Raw genomic sequence first — 20,232 nt, forward strand, 5'->3', positions numbered from 1 at the left:
TGACTGCCATATGGTATGAACTTGTTTGCAATACAAATACTCAAAAAGCAACAGTGGTAGTCATGCACCGCCCACAGTTGCGTCGGTAGCAACTGCAGTTTCTCCTCTAGCATCACTAAACGTTTTTAATTTGGGGTGTAGCTACTGCAGAATATTAGACGGCTTTAGAGAACTAACAATGAACAGGTTAACAATAGAAATATATGAGAAAGACTTGTCAGAACTGTGACAAGATTCTCCATAGAAACCGAAAAAATGATAACAATGACTAGCACAACAAGCTTGATTCTTGTTGCTATTTTGTTGGGAGCATCTAGGTGAATCTAAGGCGTGTCATTGTAGCGGAGTAGGTAGCGGTCTGTAGATATGTTGCCCCTCTGAATCATGTGTTGTCGACTGATTATGCGAATCAAATATCTATCGCTCGAGCTCTGAAAATTTCTCACAGTCTTTAACGGACTTTTTAGTTTGACGCATATTCCAAGTTGTGATATACTGCAATGTGTGAGTTATATTAATCCTTGACCTAAAACCCCTCCTTTTTAGCACAATGATTGTGGTAAGTCATTGCGAGAATTTGCACACGCTAGATTAGTTTGGCGAAAATGAGTGCTCCATTACTTGAAAGACAACTTAGCTGCCAGTCTACTTCCCCATGATGCTCCATCAGAGTTAATTCCCGTTTGTGTCAGTGGCAATGGCAACTGCCTCTTTCATGCCTTGAAAGTGGCATTGGCTGCAACCAAAAAATGTTTGCAAGTGCTAACGGTTAGTGATCTTCGAAGAAACTGCGCCGACGAACTGGAAAAGAACGGAGTAATTTACGCAGCCCTTGTTGTAAGGCAAGCCGTTAGTGTCAGTGTCAGGGATGGTGACACGTTGCATCCAGGATCGTTAGTTAGTACAGTTATGTCTATCAAATGCTGCTTTGACAGCTTTGACAAGTGTAGCCGTAAAAAAGCGTACTGTTGTAAACTTTAAAAGGTGTTTTCTTTTCTTTTAACAGGTAATGGCATTTGATTCCCGGTAGAAATTATTCAAAAGGGTTGTATTTTTTAAAATAAGTTTTAGGTTTGGTACACATCAGTAGAACACTGGGTATATAGACAGGTCTATATATATACTATCTCTAATAAGACTGTCAAGCAAGTTTGATTGGCTTCTAGATTAAAATGCGTCCCGTTAAAAAAATTATGCGGGGGCGTGGTCATGAGAATTTCCACCATGCCTTACAAAAATCCTGGGGACAACCCTGTGTATGCACACATTCGGAACCAATGTTTACAATCTCAAGCCAATAATGTCGTGTGCAACCGTTGAATGGACAGTGAAACAGCTTCCATGTGTGGATGTAGACATATATCTAGACCCTAGGTCAAGTGACCCAACTAGACGATTTTAGACTTGTTTGTGTCAGCTGTTTGGAGTGTCGAGTTTGTCGTTACTCGCTGTCTAGTCGTACTGCAGTCAGGCTGTTTACAGTGTTTGCTTAGCGAGAAGGACTGCAGCAGAAGTTGCCGCTTATTTTGGGATTCAATCTGTACGACAGACGGTCTTCTATGCAGATCTGCCAGTGCTGTGCTCAGTGCATTCAAGCTGTAGCAGAAAATTGAGGGTGCAGGCACATGACAGCCAGGACAGAGAACATCACTTGTACGCGGAAGCTGTTTGCTGTCATTGCGTACGACACTATCAGCTCGAGATTCTAAACAACATCATTTCCGCGTGCGTGCATACGTACGCGCAAGAGGGCCTGGGTACGAGGCTAGGGTTAATCAAGCACCAGTTACTATTTTTTCAAACTGATCAGATCCACAGATTATGAGCAGGGTTACTAATTTTATGTTTTTATAATGTGACTGCTGGTGGCACTTGGTTCCTGAAACATCAGTACATGATGTACGAATGCAGGGTTCTCGCTACAGCGTGGTAGCGTGGCGCTGCGCCACGTTCCAGTATGAGTGCACCAGGCTCAGAAACGGTAGATAGGAGTCCAAAGTTTGACAGGTAGGGAATATATGAGAATTCCATACTACAGTACTGAAACACAGTACGTTATTACTAAGTATAAAGGTGACATTAGCCACAAATCCAGGCTCTTACAAAAGAACATGGGATAATAGCCTAGCTTCGTACTTACTTATGATGATTGCAGTCCCGGATTCGCTACCATTGATAGTCCCGGATGCTCTTCCTGTGACATGGAAAGCACACCTTTTGTGACAATGTCCGAGAAGTGTAGCACCTAGAATCTACTCTAGACTAGTCATGACTTCTTGCGAATCAACAGCATTGGCCCGTGCATGTCAATCAACGCCTGACTAGACAGACTTTCTGTAGTTTCGTCCATGAAACTTGCACATGCGCAACCTATGAACATTGCTAAGAAGGGCTGAGTGGCGGCCGAAGTTGATGTCCTTGCCAGGGCACTTGAACGTATGTTACACGCAATTATTAGCTACGATGTAAAATGTACCTCACTTAAGATCGGCTCAATTGCGCATGCTCAACTTATACACGGACCCTCCCATCCTGCCACACTCCCAAAAATATCTAGCGAGAACCTTGCTAATGTGAAAGGTACTGAAGCATTTGGGTTTGCAGACACTGCATGTGTTGCCGAGCTTGTCAATCAACCACAACACATTCTAAGATTATTGTTCAGACAATTTTTGCAGTTTATTTTTCAGTTGGTGTGAGGGAAACTTGTTTTGTTTTGTCACAAGGATTTTTAACAGTTGAGATGGTTTCTAGCTAGTTGTACATGTACAGTAGGGAAATATGGAAACCCTGAAGCGTGCTAGTATTAGAATATGAAAGTCTGTAGTTAGTTTGTGGTGGAGTGTGGCTCAGAGGCCATTAATATTGTTTCACACCTTCATATGCTGATAAAGCATGCAGCATGTAGTGATTGCGCCTTTTGCCAGTGTTCTAGACAAATTTGATCTCAACAGGTATCTACAGTAGTACATTGTAGTGGTCCGTACTGTAGAGCAACAAATAATTGTAAAGCCATGGGTCGGTCATGTGATGATGTCATTTCTCATTATCATTGGGTTTACAGTAACACGTTTCATGTGTTAAAATGCACTAAGGTTAGTGAGCGACACTTGGTTTTGTCCAGACTGACATGATCTATTGCAAACGTACATGTACCCGATTGTAATTAAAATGCATATTCCTACCATTAGCACACTGTAGCAATGATCCAATGATCATCAGTAGCACGTTCACTACACACAATACATAACAATAAGTTGCAGTTCAGTACACATTACAGCTGCAGATGCATTTCGAGTGACCAGATAGTCACACAATCGTGTTCATAACAGTCTGTACTGATTTAGTTCTCCACCGGAGACCTTGACTTTGATTTCGATCCGGAATGAGACCTTGATCTCGATTGAGATTTCTTAGAAGCTTCGGCTTCCATTGGAGAGTTGCTCCTTGATTTTTGTGGTGACCTAGGACTTGATGACTTGCTTTTCTGTGGACTCGCAGATCTGTTCTTGACTGGGGTCGGTGACTTACTTCCTCTAGCGCTGGGTGACTTGTCTCTGGCAGGACTCTTTGACCTACTCTTCCTTGGGCTTTGAGAGGCACTCCTTGGACTGCGAGATCTACTCCTCTTGTTAGGACTTCGCGAGGTACTCCTTGGACTGCGAGACCTGCTTTTCTTGGGACTTCGAGATCTGCTCTTCTTGGGACTTCGAGACCTACTCTTCTTGGGGCTTCGAGACCTACTCTTCTTGGGGCTTCGAGACCTACTCTTCTTGGGGCTTCGAGATCTGCTCTTCTTAGGGCTTCGAGATGAACTCCTCCTGGGACTCCATGAAGAACTCCTCCTTGGGCTACGAGATGGACTACGTCTGTAGCTGCCGCTGCGACTCCTGAGTGAAAGCAATCAATCAACACATTGCATAAAAACTCGAAACCTACACTCAAATACCCTTGTCAGTTGTGTTAGCAACGATGTTAAATCTTAAGATCATTCATTGGTTGTCGAGGCGTGACGTCACAACGTGACGTAGTCGTAGTAACGTAGTAATGTTTGGGCGAGGAGACGTCACAAGGAATGAAGAAGGAGAGACGTTTTGAAGGAAGATTAGCGATGCTAACGACGGCAAGCAGGCTAGACGGGTCGTTTTTGAGTCGGCAGATCGACGTTAGTAGTAATCATAACTAACAGTGCACCGTCAAACAACAGCAAAAGCCAACACAAGCGATTCTACGCGTTAAGACCAGACTATTTGATGCTCGGATTCTTTGACACAAAAGTCAAACCGATCAAAAACTAAATGATCACGTGACATCTTCCACACGCAATTCTTGTTGCACTACCTACAACCATCAGATGACAAAATCCACTAGAAACCTATAGCTCAACTATCATTCAATCAGCAGCATAGACATTTTAATATCACACTGTTGTAGATACACACCTAAGCAGTCAGACCGGGTACGTCATTGCGCATGCGTCACCAAATTTCGCATTTTGCTACCAAACATGAACGCGACCGGCGAATCCGAGCATCAAGAAATTCAATCGGTCTGGCCCGATCTCAACATACGACGCGACACACACACCAGAGATCCTCACCTGCGCCGACGTCCACGACTCGACGATCTCGACCGGCCGTTCCTGCTTCTCGAGCGCGAACGAGAGCGCCTCCTGCCACCCGACCGACTGCGGCTGCGCCGCCGGTAGCGACTGCTCACCACCATGTCCCGTGGGGGGTACCCTCCGTGGCGGCGGGGCTTCGACCGGCCATGACTGATTTCGACACGTGCGATTTGCCCGCAGATTCTCGTTCCATCGAGTGAACGGCAGGCATCCTCGGCGTCTCGCGGGTCTTCGTACATAACGAAGGCGAAGCCAGGAGGGTTCTTGGCCACCCAAACCTCGCGGAGAGGGCCGTAGCGCTCGAACTTGCGCTCAATTTCGTACTTGTCGCCGTACATGCCCAAGTCACCGACGTAGACCTTCGTGCCGTCGGAGTTGCCGTATCTGCGCGCCATTTTGTCAGCCGCGTCAGAGCAGATCGGTGCGAAACACCGAGTAGTTGATATCAATTGAGCAGGAAGTCACGTGACCTTTTATGGGTATTATAAAGCACGTTAAGGCTTCATGTAGGTATTTTTAGAAGTGTTAGGTTAATTAATTAATTAAAGTGCTAAACCCTCCGCCCGTGTATGTAATAACATGTCTTGTCACGTGATAATGTCTTAGCCCAACCCACTCGTCTGTAAACTACTATTAGTAGCTATATCTACCAAACAAATAAAGATGCAGACCTATGATGACACCACGTTCGTCTCTAGCTAGATAATGACACCACTTCTCGTCTATTGGTCAGAGTAGCTTCATTTGCATATAAGATATATATAAAACCTCCAGATTGCCCTCGGAGTTCTACAGTTGATGTAACAACGTCATTGTTGGAGTAGTAACGTGCGCTACCGTAAACGGTCTCACGTGGCTACACCTGTAGTAGTAGTCACGTGTTGGTGTCTCAATGAAGGCTCTCATTCTAGCCGCTGGATACGGAACACGTCTGGAGAAGGATATAGACGCTGACGAGTCGGGAAAGTTTTTTTCACTTGTGGGGATCCCCAAACCTCTACTTTTGGTTGGTGGAGTTGCGCTTGTAAGTCGATGGATTAGACTTCTAGAGGCAGCTGGAGTCACCGAAATCATTGTGGTGACTAATGACAAGTACTTCGATCAGTTCTCGAAATGGTCGGTCGATTTTGAGAACGTGAAACTATTAAATAATGGAACGAGGAGCAATGAAGATCGTCTGGGTGCTATTGGTGATATACATTTTGCCATTCAGGAACAAACTATAAACGATGATCTTGTGATTGTTGGGGGTGACACTCTGTTTTTTGAAGATTTTGACCTGAGAGACTTAATTGAGAAATTTGAGGTACGAAAACGGGAAGACAGTGGGAGTTTTGGTGGAGTTGTGTTGAGGTATGTGTGTAGTGATGATGAGACCACTAGACGCGGTATCTTGGAGATCGACAAATCAGAAAGAGTAATTGATTTCTTAGAGAAACCTTTGCCTCGGATGACGTCATCAAGGAATGCTTGTCCGTGCTTTTATCTATTATCGCAACACGGGCATTCTCTTATTGGTCAGTTTTTGGACGAGAGGCGGGACCGTCCTTTGAGAGAGAAAGATGCTCCTGGAAATTTGGTGTTGTACGTGTGTCAACGTTTGGCAATGTTTGCCGTTGAGATCTCTGGGAGATTTGATGTGGGGTGTCTGTCGAGTTACGTTGAGTGTGACAGATACTTTACAAGTAAAGAGAACAAAATATAATTTACTTTGGACTCGTGTCTGTAGTGAAAGTTAGACATAATTCGGAGATTGAATTTATGACGAGAATATTTTCTATTCGAACTACAATTTTTTTGTAAGTTTTCACACATACTATTATTATTTGGAAATCTAAAGAGTGTATTGATTTCAATGCAGACCAGAAGTGCTTTCGCTAAAATAAAAATCAGCTAAACCTGACGTGTCTAGCTCCAACATCATGTGATCGCTAAGTCATTACAACATGTGTTCTGTCTAGATACATGTATATATATATACAGCCGTGATGGTCTAGGCACCTCTGAGGCTAGACAGCGTTTACTTCAGGTGCTAGCAAGAGACCTTACGAACCAGACAGATCTGGTTGAGCACACCTAAATAATTGACTGAAAGGCTGATTAGATGTACATAAACAGAATTGGTATCTTTAGAGGCAAATAGCATGTACAGCTGGACACTTATTTGACTTTAGTGTTTCTAAGCAATTTTCTGCTGTATGTTGCTTTGTCTGCAATTTGTGGCCGAGAGTTGACTGTTTGAATGACTATACTGTACAAACATATGCATCTGTTTGGCACGTCTTGTTGTAGACTAGCAATGGTTGTATAGTCTCGTTTAAATTTGTTACATGACATGTAATAGTTGGAGCTATATATACCAATAAAGTTGTTGCATTGTGTCAGTGTTCGTCAAATTGGTAGCCTGGGCACTCCGACAACCACAAATATTAGACGGGCAACCAAACATGCATTAGGTAGCGCAGTTCTAATAGTTTCTGTTGTCGACAAAGTGTGAACTGTTCTTTCCTAACGGTCTAGTGGTGATCAGCAAGAGTGAAAGGCGTGACTAAAAATGTTAGGTTGCCTGTCATAAACATGCAGAAGCTGTTAATAAAGAAGACCCCAAATTTTTTGATATTAATTAAGAATTAATGTTTAATTGTATCAATAATTATATTTAAATTTGTTGCTGCCATTAATTTTAATAGGAAAAAAGCACTTACACTGAAGAAGTATAATTTAGTTGTAGCTACTAGCGTCTGCTGTTCTCAGTATCAATCAATTGCAATACTGGTCTAAGGTCATGCAGTAACAAGTAACAACTTCTTCGGTATCTAAGTGCTTTTTTCCTATTAAAATTAATGACAGCAACATATTTAAATATAATAATTATTATTGATGCAATTAAACATTAATTCTTAATTAGCACCAAAAATTTTTGGGAGTCTTCTCTACCTAGCAGCTTCTACATGTTTATGACAGGCAACCTAACATTTTCCAAGACAACCAACACATGAGCACATGGTAGCCCAGGGACAACTAAAAGGGTAGCGATTTGACGAACACTGCATTGTGAATACAAATAACAACAACAAATACCAACAATCGACGTTGTTGTCATTTCAATCCACGAGATATCATGTTTGCATACTGTACCTATTCTGATTTCAATATCATTAATAAATCTGTTTCGCAACCGACCCGTCAAAGTATACCACACTACCCAACATCACTCTTCCTACTCGAATGATGTTCACGAATGTGTCTCTTCAGAGTCGACAAACACTGCATTGTGAATACAAATAATAATAACAACAACAACAAATACCAACAATCGAAGTTGTTGTTGTCATTCCATTCCACGAGATATCATGTTTGCATACGTATCACTACCATGTATTCTGATTTCAATATCATTAATTATTCTGTTTCACAACCGACCCGTCAAAGTACACCACACTACCCAACATCACTCTTCCTACTCAAATGTTCACGAATGTGTCTCTTCAGAGTCGGCATGTTTGCCAGCGACCGCCTACAGACATGACACTTAAGCGGCTCCTTCAGTAAACGCTCGTAATAATCTCTGTCTATCTCGACTCTCCCTTCCTCCTTTAACGTTCTAATAACTTCCGATGCATCAAGAAAAAACGAAGACGTGAAGGAATTCCAATGCTTCGCATGCTTTAAACGATCCGAGTCGAAATCCTGACTGATCACATGCATATGAAGTCTCCTCATACTGGGAACAGCATGATATCCCAATTGAAAACGAGACATCTCGCTGCCTTCACGCCTAATCTTCTCTACCAGCTTCTCTCCTCGAGTAAGCATTGACTCCAACAAGGTCACGTGATCACGAGTTAGGTCTGTTAGCGACTCGATGTCTCTTCGGGTGATCACTAGGTAGTGATGTCTCGCTTTCGGAAAGGCGTCTCTGATGATGACGACGTCGTCATAACTCTCTACGACCTGTTTGCGATCGTCCATCGCTCGCAGTAGCGCGAAACTCCACCCTCCGCCTTTCATCGACGATTTCCGCTCTCTTTTCACTCCTCGAACGCTCCTACCAGCCATAATATTAGATCACCGCCACGCGAGAACAACAGCGCACACGCCCACGCATTATAACATATCCCGTATGTACATACTGATTTCTATTCACTCATTCATCCTCTAGAATTCGCCCACGCTCGGACATAGTGACCAACCGACTCCACCCAGCTTTGTTTTGGTCAGTCTGGAACGATCGGGCGGCAGCGAAGAGGGCGGACTGTCGCCGCCTCCAGCCAAAAGAGCCCGTCTACATCACTGCCGGTCGTTGGAGGCATCATCTTTCGACTCATTGCCAGGTGACATGAACGGCACGCTCGTCCGGCCGGACGAGGACGCCGGCGGAGAGGCGAGCGCGACGGTAAACGGATGTAAGGAGCTCAAGTTGCCAACAGAAACGAACGAACACGCGTTGAACGGCGTCGACGGCGGTGAGAGCGGCGTGAAGCGACGGAAGTTGACCAAATGCGAAGAGGAGATCGTACGTATCATCGGCCAGTATCTGCGCGACATCGGACTGCAGTAAGTAGTGTGTGTACGCGGGGCGCAGTTGTGTGTACGTGGGGCGCTATCTTCGCGCGAGTGTTGTTAAATAACGTGAAACCATCTAATGAGTATGGTGATGTGATGTGATAGCGGCACGGTGGAGGAGCTCGTCCACGAGTCGGGCTGCTCGTTGGAGCATTCGTCTGCGACGAAATTTCGACGTCACGTGCTGGACGGCGACTGGACTCAGGTAGAGCAACACAATGTAGCAAACTTGTCACTAAGTTAGTACATTGTCATGATAATCTTGACAAACATACGATGACGTCATACGATGACGTCATACACATATGTTAGAGTTGTGGCGTCATGTGTTCTTTATTCAAGGCTTTTGATGCTCTGGAGGAGTTGAAGCCGCTACTTTCTAACCCGGATGACAACAAAGTGAGTGGGTGACGTCATGTGAGGTGTTGGTGGTTGCAACAGCTTTTCTTTTCGGTTTGTGTAGAAAATGGTTTTTCTAATGTTGGAGCAGAAGTATATGGAGTTGTTGGAGGGTCGGCGGTTGATGGACGCTCTCTGTTGTCTGAGGAATGATATCACACCGCTGAACTATGATACGGCACGCGTTCATAAGCTGAGCAGCTATGTGATGTGCGGCACTGCTGAGGAGTTGAGGAGTTTGGCGAGTTGGCCGGGTGTGATGGGAAAGTCGAGAGAGGCTCTTATGGATAACCTGCAAGGTGTTGGACAGTGGAGAAGGGACATAGTGTGTTTGTCTGTGTGTCTGTCTATTCTGCTTCTGTGTGTCTGTTGTCTGCCTGTCCTGTCTTTGTTTGTCTCTCTGTTTGTCTCTCTGTTTGTCTGTCCTGTATGTCTGTCTGTTTGTCTGTCTGTCTGTTTGTCTGTCTGTTTGTTTGTCTGTCTGTTTGTCTGTCTGTCTATCAGTTTGTCTGTCTGTTTGTTTGTCTGTCTGTTTGTCTTTCTGTTTGTCTCTCTTTGTTTGTCTGTCTGTTTGTCTGTTTGTTTGTCTGTCTGTCTGTCTGTCTGTTTGTGTGTCTGTTTGTTTGTTTGTCTGTTTGTCTGTTTGTTTGTCTGTCTATTTGTGTGTCTGTCTGTCTGTCTGTCTGCCCGTCCATTCGTCTGTCAATACGTATATTTCTTATACCGGTATAAGACATTATTACAGTCTATAATATGCTAAAAATCAGCAAATTCTAGGACAACTTGAACCCAAGAGGTCCCTAATAAATCTGTCAGTCTGTACGTATGTATATATGTCTGTATGTCTGTCTGTATGTCTGTCTATCTTATTTTACTATTGAAGCAATATTTTACAAGAACACTATAGGTAAAAACTGCTAAGGTAAATGTCCATCTAAAAAGAATGAAATTACAACAAGCAAAGATAAAGGGACATAGATGTCCTTGTCTAGATTTAGTTGGCCTGACTGCAACAGTAACTCCAGGAAGTGGTAAGGAAAGGCGGGTAGGCGGGTGGACGAGAATATTGAACATCATACAATAGAAATGACAACATCATGACTGACAATCCAGAGAGCGCGTAGAAGCTCCTTGAGCAGGTTTGGGCAGGACAGCAACTTCAGAAAGCAGCGATGGAGGGCGGGTAGATGGTGACGACGGGCGGGTGGACGGGAACATTGAACAGCAGACGAAAGAAGCAATGACGCGATGACTGACAAACCAGAGCGAGTGCGTAGAAGCTCAATGAGCAGGATTAGACGCAACAACTCCAGAGAGCAGCCACAAAGGGCGGGAAAATGAGACGAGAGATGAGTGAACGAGAACATTGGACATCAAACAATAGAAGCAACGACACGATGAATGACAATCCATAGCCGGCGCAGACGTGTAGCCAAGAGAAACAATAAACAAGCAAATGCATAGAACCTAACAGCAACAGGGTGGGATCCTTGAACGGGTAACAATGTCACTGGGATGGTAGCAGCCGAAGCTGCATATGTAACCTGGAACCTACTCTCCTCCTGTTTTGTTGAAGTCTACTACATTTACCGAAAAGAAATGCAACTCATCCAACATCCGGGATCTGTCTGTCTATCTGTCTGTCTGTCTGTCTGTCTGTATGTCTATCTGTCTGTCTGTCTATCTGTCTGTCTGTCTGTTTGTTTATGTGTCTGTCTGTCTCTGTGTGTCTGTTTGTGTGTGTGTCTGTCTGTCTCTGTGTGTCTGTTTGTTTGTGTGTCTGTTTGTTTGTGTGTCTGTCTGTCTCTGTCTGTCTGTTTGCCTGTTTGGCAGTACATACGTGTATTTTATAGTTCGAGCTAATTCACTAAGAGCAGTAAAAGTTGAGTCTGTTTGTGTATTTGTCTTTCTGTTTGTCTCTGTTTGTCTGTGCCTGTATTCTTGTTTGTGTGCTTGTGTATCTTTTTCTCTGTTTGTCTGTCTGTTTTGTGTCTGTTGTTTGCTTGGCTCTCTGTCTATCTGCTTGCCTGTCTATGAAACTTTCTATTCAGTACGTATTGCATAACTTCACACTTCAGTGCTAGTACACTAACGAAGCTAAAATAAGTGTATTCACTGCTTGCAGTGAAAGTCACTATGTCCTTGTCTGCAAGTTACTGTATACTGTGTGATAATTGACAATTTGTCTTTCTGCTGTTGTGTATCTGCAGGATTCTTTCCGCCTTGCATCATGCTACCTCCGAAGCGATTGTCTCAGCTCATGAACCAAGCCGTTCAACGACAAGCAGATCAGTGTATGTTCCACAACATGCGACTGGAGCCTGGAATAGAAACATACTCTCTCCTCACAGATCATATCTGCACAAAGTGAGCTATAAATCATATCTAGTTCTGACGATTTTATATTTTATTCTGTGTTTTTATTGCTTTAGTTGGCAGTTTCCAAGTGAATGCATTGCAACGTTAGGTGATCATAACGACGAGGTAAGACACTGGAACCACATTGAGGCGTACAGTTAATTTGCTATGAGTCGTAAGAAACGGGACTTTGTAAAGTCATGTGACTTAGGGCTGTCCATATTTAAAGACATTTTACACAAATGAAAAAAATTTGTTTGTGGATGGGGTAAATGGCTGTTTTGTTCTGTAACTGGAAGTAAAATGGCATTATGGACAACTTGACTGGTGCTTTGCAAGTATTCCTGAAGGAATGATAGCGTGTACAATGACCGGTTGGAGAAATGCTCGATAATTGACCTCAGACAGGACTTGTGTATGGGTCTTACTTGGAAGATGGTGGTACAAGTTGCAACTGTCTCTTCTCAGCAGAGAAGGCACTGTTGCTCGGCATGCCATACACAAGACCCACGAATAACTATGAGAAGGTGGTGGAAGCATTGTGGCAGATGATGGACCTCCAGACGACGAACGTATTGTTAATTAGGGACGGACATTATACAGTAATGGTAGGTACATAGGTACATATTGTGTGTAAGACTTTATATAGGTAACATCACACGGATTGAAAAGTGTGGACATTGATTGTTTTGTTTCGGGGTGGGGTAGGGGTCTGAGTAGGAGTAGGGGGTCTGGGTAGGGGTAGGGGTATGGGTAGGAGTAGGGGTATGGGTAGGAGTAGGGGTATGGGTAGGAGGTAGGGGTAGGGGTAGGGGTATGGGTAGGAGGTAGGGGTAGGGGTATGGGTAGGAGGTAGGGGTATGGGTAGGGGTCTGGGTAGGAGGTAGGGGTCTGGGTAGGGGTCTGGGTAGGAGGTAGGGGTCTGGGTAGGGGTAGGGGGTCTGGGTAAGGGGTCTGGGTAAAACGAAAAGTTTTCGTTTTTTGTAAAATGTTGATGGATACGTATGACCCCTTAGCGAGTAGCTACTCACAACATATAGGAGTTAATTGACTTCTGGTCTATTGACTTCTGGTCTGTCGACTATGAAATTCATATCCCGTGTGTGATAACTCTCATTACTCTACTTTGATGACTACAGACTATTTACGGACTTTATGGTCACGTGAAACGTCAGTCGCTTTGTACAATTTTAGATAGATTTTACAAGTAGCACACTTAAAGGGGAACTCTCACCAAATACTAAAACTTGTTGAAAGAAAGATACAAGGCTTAGTATCTTCCTGCAGGAAGCTCAGGTCCAGCCAGCCACAGAAGCAGAGAATGTAGGCCACGAGTTGTTCAGACGATTCCCCGTATTTACTCTCTGTCCTTGTTTGGAAATACTACTTTAGGTTTAACTGTGCCAAGTGCTCCTAACGCACCCAAAATGCAGCAAGACATGATCTATGAACTAATCTAAGAAGGGTCTTCTTTTGTGGCTTCACGGTTGTATTGCCACAGTCGATACTTGTGTGATCAGTTTGGGGTCCCAGTTTGCTTTAGTCAATAAATCACATCTTCCCACCATATGTCTGACAATCTTTACCTTGAAAAGTGCATATGTATCGGTCTTCCTTTGCTAACCAGCAATCAGAGTTACGCTCATGCCACATACGGGTACTAAACACGTCCACACAGGTAATTTCAATGCTTTATTTCTTTGTTATGGTAAACGTCTGCAGTAAACGGTTGCAAAGGGTTGTGTCATGAAGTGACAGCTTTCATTTGAGAGATTATTGACTTTAGTGAGAGATCTCCTCTAAAAGGAAACTAGCATCCAAATTTGTGATTATCTGCGAGAGTCCTGATGTGGTGGTGTTCAGAAGGCTTGTAGCTGTAGAAGTGACCATGTAAACACAACTTCAATTACTAATAAGGGAGCGTGTTTACACCAGATACTTTGCTAACTATGGTTAGGCTAATTATGATAGAGCGCCTAGGGTCATGTGTTCACACCAAGTAATCGTCACTAGACGTTGGTAAGTTATTAACAGTCACGTGCACACGTGATGATAAGCTGTAGTACGGGCTGTTACATACTGTAATCTGGGAAGTTTCCATGAACATTATCCAGACAACATTGGATGGAGGCAGCACGTGGCCTGGACTTGCGAGAAAATTCAGTGTCTAATCTTGCTGATAATAATGAAAAGAAACCTTTTATTTCTTTGGTGGGCCATCGGTCGTTGGAGACGTTTGAAATGCTGCATGAGTCTCTTCTGGTGTGCCTCTCTTTGATGGCAAAGCTGCGTTACCAGCATCAGCCACATGGTACAGCGTCAATCACACAAGCATGGCCAGGCTATCCGTTTTGTGTACATTTCATGCACGTGCCACTAATGCTTCTAGTGCTACTCTCTTACTGCATTTAGAATGGAGTTATGATCAGACCAGTGTGAACTAGTGGCGTTAGTGCACTAACGGATAGCAAATAATGATTAGGGCCTGGTGCAAACACTCTCAAGGTGTACATTTGAACAGTTATGCACCATCTCAAATGTTTGCACTTTGAACGAGTAGCTGTACGTGAACTCTTTTGAACAAGTAGCTGTACATGATGAAGACGTATCTTTAGAGAGTCATTTTCCTTTTTGTCTTACACAAGAAGTCGGTTTCATACTCGGTCTATTAGTCTATACTGAGTGTTTGTTTTTGTATATTGTACAATGACGTGTACCTGTGACAGTGTAATGAGAAATTGTTGTATTACTGCAGGTGCTGCATGTCAGTTTTTCTCACAGCGGCAAGTGGCTTGCATCGGCATCTAAAGACACGACGGTTATCATATGGGACACCGAAGACATCAACGATGTCCGGAAACATCGAGGACTGCACGGACATCCGTTTAGCGTAGCGTGGGTGACGTGGAGTCCAGACGACAGATACCTCATTGCATGCGGCGAAGACGACAGCTCGGAGGTTTTTGTGTGGACAGCAGAGGTACGACAACGAAAGCTGTGTACACGTGTCATACTGAAATGTAATGTAATGTTAATATTCACACCGAGTTTGTATACGTATACAGACGGGCGAATTGAAGTGTCGTATCAGCCAGTCGGTGGAAGACAGTCTAACAACAGCGGCGTGGTATAGCGACTCCAGACGGTTTGCTGTGGCCGGGATCAAAGGGCAGTTCTATCAATGTGTAAGGCATGCTGTGGTGTCTACTGTATTTCTGCATATATAGTAGAATGCTGGTCACTAATGGGGATACAAGTGCGGGCATATTTTGTGGTATACTGGCATGCCAGTTTAATTAAGGGAGAGACAATTACTAAGGATGTCTCAGCTAACTTCAGCTCTAGAAAAATTGCAATAACTGACGTTAGGAAAGTCGCATCAACGTGCTACTACAGTACAACCTTGATTATCAGAACTACTCTGGACACAGGTTAGAAGTCTGGATAATCGAGTGTCCAATAACCAAATGTTGATAGATATCAACTAATTTTTTCCACTGTGCAAGACCACACGTTTGTTTCCGCACTTACTGTACATTAATGTCACTAGAAGAGTCATCAACAGCTGCCTATTTATTAGATTATTACATTCTCTGTTATGTATTCACTCATTTGTGAAAGGCTGTACCTACAGCATATTAGTACGAAGTGAAATATATTATAGTGCCGTTATCCGGGAACGCAAAAAGTCGGGGAGGGGGGACACACAGGATTTGTCCGGATAATTGAGGGTGTACTGTAGCATCATTTTGAAGCTCTCATTGAAGTTCTTCTTGATGAGTCATTGGTCTGGTCTGTTCCTCTCTACCATGTTTAGAGTTATGCTGTTTTACGAAGTCTGCCATTTATTGGCTTTGCAGTAGGTACCTTCTGAGCGCTTGTTAATCTGGAGTCTCGAGGCTCACCTGGCTCATCCATCTTATACCAGCATGGCATTGGTTTATACTGGTTTCGCATGTTCTGATGTAACCATGCTGAGATTGTTTGCGCATGTGCAGATTAGGACTTTCATTCACAGTACAGTATGCGAGCGTACTGAAATTACTCTGCATTGTGCACAAGCTGTAATTCTACTGCTTTGCTTGAAATCATCCATCGACTTTACAAGCTAAGAAATTTGAGTGCACACACCTATGACATATCCAAGAAACAAAATATAGTCCATACCTGAAAGAGAAAACAATTTCAGTACAATGGATGTTGATTTATGGACACAAACAGTTGCTGAGCATGTGCAGACTGTAAAATACATTATCAGCACGCGACACCAGCATGACAGTATAGTTAGAGTTCATTCAAAATTATACACATTTTGACAATCATACAAAGCGCACGCTTTTCTGAAGCCCTCTCCTCTCCCCAAAGCGTATGCAATATTGTTGATGCACAATTCCATATCTTGACCATGGTTCCATCTATTAGAGTGTTGATGTGTAGTCTTCAATGCGTCTGCGTTATTACAGTTCTTCCTTCATTCCAGTTCTTCCTCCATTCCAGTTGACCCACTCGAATGATGTCAGCTCAAGGTTTCCGGTCATTCAAATGGACAAAAACAAAAACATTGAGAAAAAGTTGGTAGAAACAGCTGGACTCCTTATGGACGGCTGACGTTCTAGAACAAAACCGGAATAGGCTGTTGCGGTCGTACATGTTTGCATATCCTGTAAATATGGGTGTCTAGCACAGGAACAATGCATGAAGCGATTCTGGCCACGGAAAGCAGAGAAATTAGCGTAACCCATTTGCTACCGATCAACATTTTATAAAGCATGCGGAGGCCATTGCCCCCTCCCTAGCATTCACTTTGTACCTTCATAAAATTGTCGATAATTTTGAGTGGCCCCTTATCCGAAACAATCAAGGCCGGTTGTGGTAATTCTTGCTTGTATTGGCATGTCACTATATGTGCAGATGTATGGTACAGTATTTCTTGTTGGGGTCATTGGGATTTGATTCGTGTTTCAGGACATTGAAGGTCACATTTTAGAGTCGTGGGAAGGCGTTCGTGTACAGTGCCTTTCTGCTGCTCCTCACTCACAGTCGATTCTCGCTGCTGACAATCGCATGAGACTTCGAGCATACAACTTTAGTTTGCTGACGGACAGAAGCATGTAAGTTAATTGCGGGTGTGTTGAGCGTGAGACGAGGTTGCAGTTGGAAGTTGCGTATGTGTTTGTAGAATACAAGAAGATAGATCGATTATGAGTTTCTGTGTTTCATCGGATGGAAGGATGGCACTACTGAACATTGCATCTCAGGTGTGATTAGAGCTCGTGTGTGTGTGTGTGTGTGTGTGTGTGTGTGTGTGTGTGTGTGCGCGCGCGCGCGCGCGCGTGCAGACCGTGAAATAACGGCCAGACATCGGACATTTACCGGTTAAAATGCCAATTTGTCCAATCTTTGGTAGATGTCGTCGGACATGTATGCTCGGTCAAATTTATAGCAAGAGGCACAAAGTGATCGTCCCCTTTGCACGTACACTTGTACATTAATTAAATGACCAACCCACGCATGCCACTATCACATGCCACAGACGTGGTCACTACATACCGGCACGTTCAACACCTTATGCAATCTGCTGTTTGAAGGTATTGTGATCCTGATTGACACTTGTCCTTATCCTGATTTCGATTGCGTACTACAGTGTAGATAAGACTGTGGAGTTCAGCGATGTGGTTCGTAAACTGAGAAGCCATAAATGCAGGTAACAGAATCCTGACAAGATAATGTCTTTTCCGTTTCCTGTACTGGACGTCAATCACTATTCAGTCGACAAGCTGGCTGTCTCGTACTTGGATGGCGAATACCCCAGTTTGGTACCGCTTGCTGTTGGAGCTGATGGGAACTGTCTTTTTAGAGCTGCCAGTCTTCTTAGTCATGGTGACGAGCGACACCATGGGGAATTGAGACCGCTTGTCACTGGTGAGCTACGAGAGCATTCTTCATTTTACTTTGATGACTTTGTTAGGCCGGCTGAAATGGGAAATGCAGTCAAATGGAGCAATGTTTTTTTTGCTTGTGAAGCTTGTGTTTTCACTCCCTGTATCAAACTGTGCTGTTGAAAGGGTCTTTTCAAGACTGAATTGTGTTAAGTCTGACCGTAGATGTAGAAGAGAGACTTGACGACTTGATCCGCATTGGAGTAGATGGAGTTGCATTATGCGATTGGGATCCAACCAACGCAGTACAACTGTGGTGGTGTGACAAGCAAAGAAGATCATCAAAGTCATAGCTCCAGAGTATGGATACAGTTGAGTCTATTTCCGGAGACAATCGAGTCAGAAATAGACATTGATTCAAGATTAATTGATTTTGGGAATTGGGACAAGTACTTCCGCTAGTTATAAACAATTTGTCTGTTTGAAGTACTCCACAGTACTGTGCATTCTAGGACGTTACACTAATACAGTAATTTTCCAAAGTTGCAAAGAACGACATTGATCATTGTTGCCTATAATATAATATGGTAATCTCCTTTCAATGGACAGCATTTGTGATGCAGTATCATCATGTGGACTGCAACAATTGAACAGAATTTTTGCCAGCTGCTTCAAGGATATACTTTCTTTAACAACGTTTAATTAATTGATTAGAAAATTCTACTTAAACCTTCAAAAGAAACTATTTTCAAATTTGGATGTCCGACCAGACAGCTCCTATGTCCGGCTGAATATGAAGGTGACAAGACATCATGTCCGGTGCTCCTTCAGACCTTATTTCGTGGTGTGTGTGTGTGTGTGTGTGTGTGTGTGTGTGTGTGTGTGTGTGTGTGTGTGTGCATGCGTGCGTGCGTGCGTGCATGCGTGCGTGTGTGTGTGTGTGTGTGTGTGTGTGTGTGTGTGTGTGTGTGTGTGTAGCCTCGTATCAGACCCTCTCGCGCCGTCGTGCCCGGTTCCTGTATAACACAACAATGCCGGAGAGGGTCTGGGATCATACCGCCTACCGTTTATGCTATTAGATGATCAACTTAGCTCGTATGTCACCAAGCCTCAGGCTACTAATACGATTAGTCTAATAGTTATTCTCATGTGTCACACGGAATGTCTTGCAACCGACTTGACCTTCCATTCGTACTCTACTTGTTTCCTTTCAGTGTTGGTATCCTGTCCCTACGCAAGCTCTACGTATTTGCCAACCTCTTTGGGAAAGAGGACTTCCTCTCCAAGAGACTCTAAAGCGGAAGTCAACACCGTGTCTGACGGCACACTCTGCCAGGTTTCTAATGTTCGTGAATCGTACTCGAGCTTCCTGATTCGTATTGTTCTTGTAGCCTAGCACAGTACTAGAGCGGCGCCTAGTGCATCCCTAGCCCAAGCTACCTAGACTGCTGATCGAATCACATTGGACCTCACAGCTTCAGATAACGTAAATCGAACTCAGGATCGAGCTCCCTCTGTCAATGAATCTCTTTCCATGCAGCAAAATGAATCTTTTCTCATGCAGCTGTACAGGAACGAAATATAAACAGTGAATGTATGCAATCGGATATCACAGCTAGCATATCTTTGATGGAAGGATGGATTCATAATTAACTAAGAGCATGAAAGTGTTGACGTTGGTGACGTGGGGTGACACTTAGATGATGTGGAGTGACACTAGGTGAAGAAAGTAGGTGGTATAATCGATCCCAGACTCTCTCCGGCATTGTCGTGTTATACAGGAACCGGGCACGACGGCGCGAGAGGGCCTGGTACGAGGCTGTGTGTGTGTGTGTCTGTGTGTCTGTGTGTCTGTGTGTCTGTGTGGTGCGTTCGCGATACACGACCACGTCTTTTGTTCGTTCGCAACTGAAATTGGCAAGCGCACACTAGGCACACGAAGGGGAAGGTGTAAAGAATTTCAAAAATTGCACTAGGGGTTGACCTGTGCGTAAAATTTCTCGATGATGCAAACACTACACATTCCAGTTTATTCGAACACACGCCCACACCAGCCTGTGTAGACTGTACGTATCTTCATACTTCGCAAAGCTTCGAGGAATCAAATATTTTGTGCCGACTGAACCTAGCTACTCTTCTAACGCTTTTGTTTCTCTCCAAATTCTGATTGAATTTGTACTGAATTCAACCATTTACTCGTTTTAGCGTTACACGATTCTATAAAAAAGCGTGAAGAGCAAGATTCGAATTTATTCAGCACATCCAGGACCTCGCAACGGAGGTTGCTCGTGTCGTGTCCACACACGCTCAGACTGCATCTTCCCTCAGAATGCTATAGTATCTTGCCCATACGAAGGACGAGGCCTATATCTAGTATATATATATATATATATATATATATATATA

General features: G+C 43.8%; 4 protein-coding genes across 5 annotated transcripts in view; 2 read left to right on the top strand and 2 right to left on the bottom strand.

Annotated features, from left to right (window-relative positions):
• Window positions 1–3,114: 3,114 nt before the first annotated feature.
• On the bottom strand, window positions 3,115–5,066 carry LOC134180531 (serine/arginine-rich splicing factor 7-like). 2 transcript variants are annotated; one of them, XM_062647706.1, is made up of 2 exons: window positions 4,601–5,066; window positions 3,115–3,890 (listed from the first exon to the last, which is right to left on the bottom strand). In XM_062647706.1, exons 1-2 carry the CDS (start codon window positions 5,017–5,019, stop codon window positions 3,344–3,346), a joined length of 966 nt encoding a protein of 321 aa, XP_062503690.1. In that variant the 5' UTR covers window positions 5,020–5,066; the 3' UTR covers window positions 3,115–3,343. The 2 variants fall into 2 exon arrangements, 1 of the variants encoding a protein (XP_062503690.1); XR_009970015.1 differs by lacking the exon at window positions 4,601–5,066 and adding an exon at window positions 3,950–4,594 and having other exon boundaries at window positions 3,749–3,890.
• A 440-nt stretch (window positions 5,067–5,506) lies between these two features.
• On the top strand, window positions 5,507–6,521 carry LOC134180533 (uncharacterized). The gene has a single exon (XM_062647707.1). The coding sequence runs from the start codon at window positions 5,517–5,519 to the stop codon at window positions 6,327–6,329; it is 813 nt and encodes a 270-aa protein (XP_062503691.1). The 5' UTR covers window positions 5,507–5,516; the 3' UTR covers window positions 6,330–6,521.
• Window positions 6,522–7,740: 1,219 nt separating this feature from the next.
• On the bottom strand, window positions 7,741–8,813 carry LOC134180534 (aprataxin-like). Its single transcript, XM_062647708.1, has one exon. It carries the CDS (start codon window positions 8,681–8,683, stop codon window positions 8,066–8,068), a length of 618 nt encoding a protein of 205 aa, XP_062503692.1. The 5' UTR covers window positions 8,684–8,813; the 3' UTR covers window positions 7,741–8,065.
• Window positions 8,814–8,963: 150 nt separating this feature from the next.
• Window positions 8,964–20,232, top strand: part of LOC134180530 (WD repeat-containing protein 26-like) — a 13,633-nt gene continuing 2,364 nt past the window's right edge. The window contains exons 1-10 of the mRNA XM_062647705.1: window positions 8,964–9,181; window positions 9,296–9,395; window positions 9,533–9,589; window positions 9,654–9,888; window positions 11,800–11,956; window positions 12,022–12,073; window positions 14,703–14,927; window positions 15,013–15,132; window positions 16,913–17,058; window positions 17,127–17,205. Of these exons, the coding sequence (XP_062503689.1) occupies window positions 8,964–9,181; window positions 9,296–9,395; window positions 9,533–9,589; window positions 9,654–9,888; window positions 11,800–11,956; window positions 12,022–12,073; window positions 14,703–14,927; window positions 15,013–15,132; window positions 16,913–17,058; window positions 17,127–17,205 (1,389 nt within the window). The remainder of the gene's footprint in view (window positions 9,182–9,295; window positions 9,396–9,532; window positions 9,590–9,653; window positions 9,889–11,799; window positions 11,957–12,021; window positions 12,074–14,702; window positions 14,928–15,012; window positions 15,133–16,912; window positions 17,059–17,126; window positions 17,206–20,232) is intronic.

The sequence above is a fragment of the Corticium candelabrum genome, chromosome 5, assembly GCF_963422355.1.
Source record: "Corticium candelabrum chromosome 5, ooCorCand1.1, whole genome shotgun sequence".
Lineage (NCBI taxonomy): Eukaryota > Metazoa > Porifera > Homoscleromorpha > Homosclerophorida > Plakinidae > Corticium > Corticium candelabrum.

Bases quoted from the DNA above. Each gene is read 5' to 3' on its own strand.
- LOC134180533 (XM_062647707.1), top strand. From the start codon at position 5,517: ATGAAGGCTCTCATTCTAGCCGCTGGATACGGAACACGTCTGGAGAAG.
- LOC134180531 (XM_062647706.1), bottom strand. From the start codon at position 5,019: ATGGCGCGCAGATACGGCAACTCCGACGGCACGAAGGTCTACGTCGGT. The intron at 3,891-4,600 runs GTGAGGATCTCT...GCTTTCACTCAG, and splicing joins AGTCGTGGACGTCGGCGCAG to GAGTCGCAGCGGCAGCTACA.
- LOC134180534 (XM_062647708.1), bottom strand. From the start codon at position 8,683: ATGGCTGGTAGGAGCGTTCGAGGAGTGAAAAGAGAGCGGAAATCGTCG.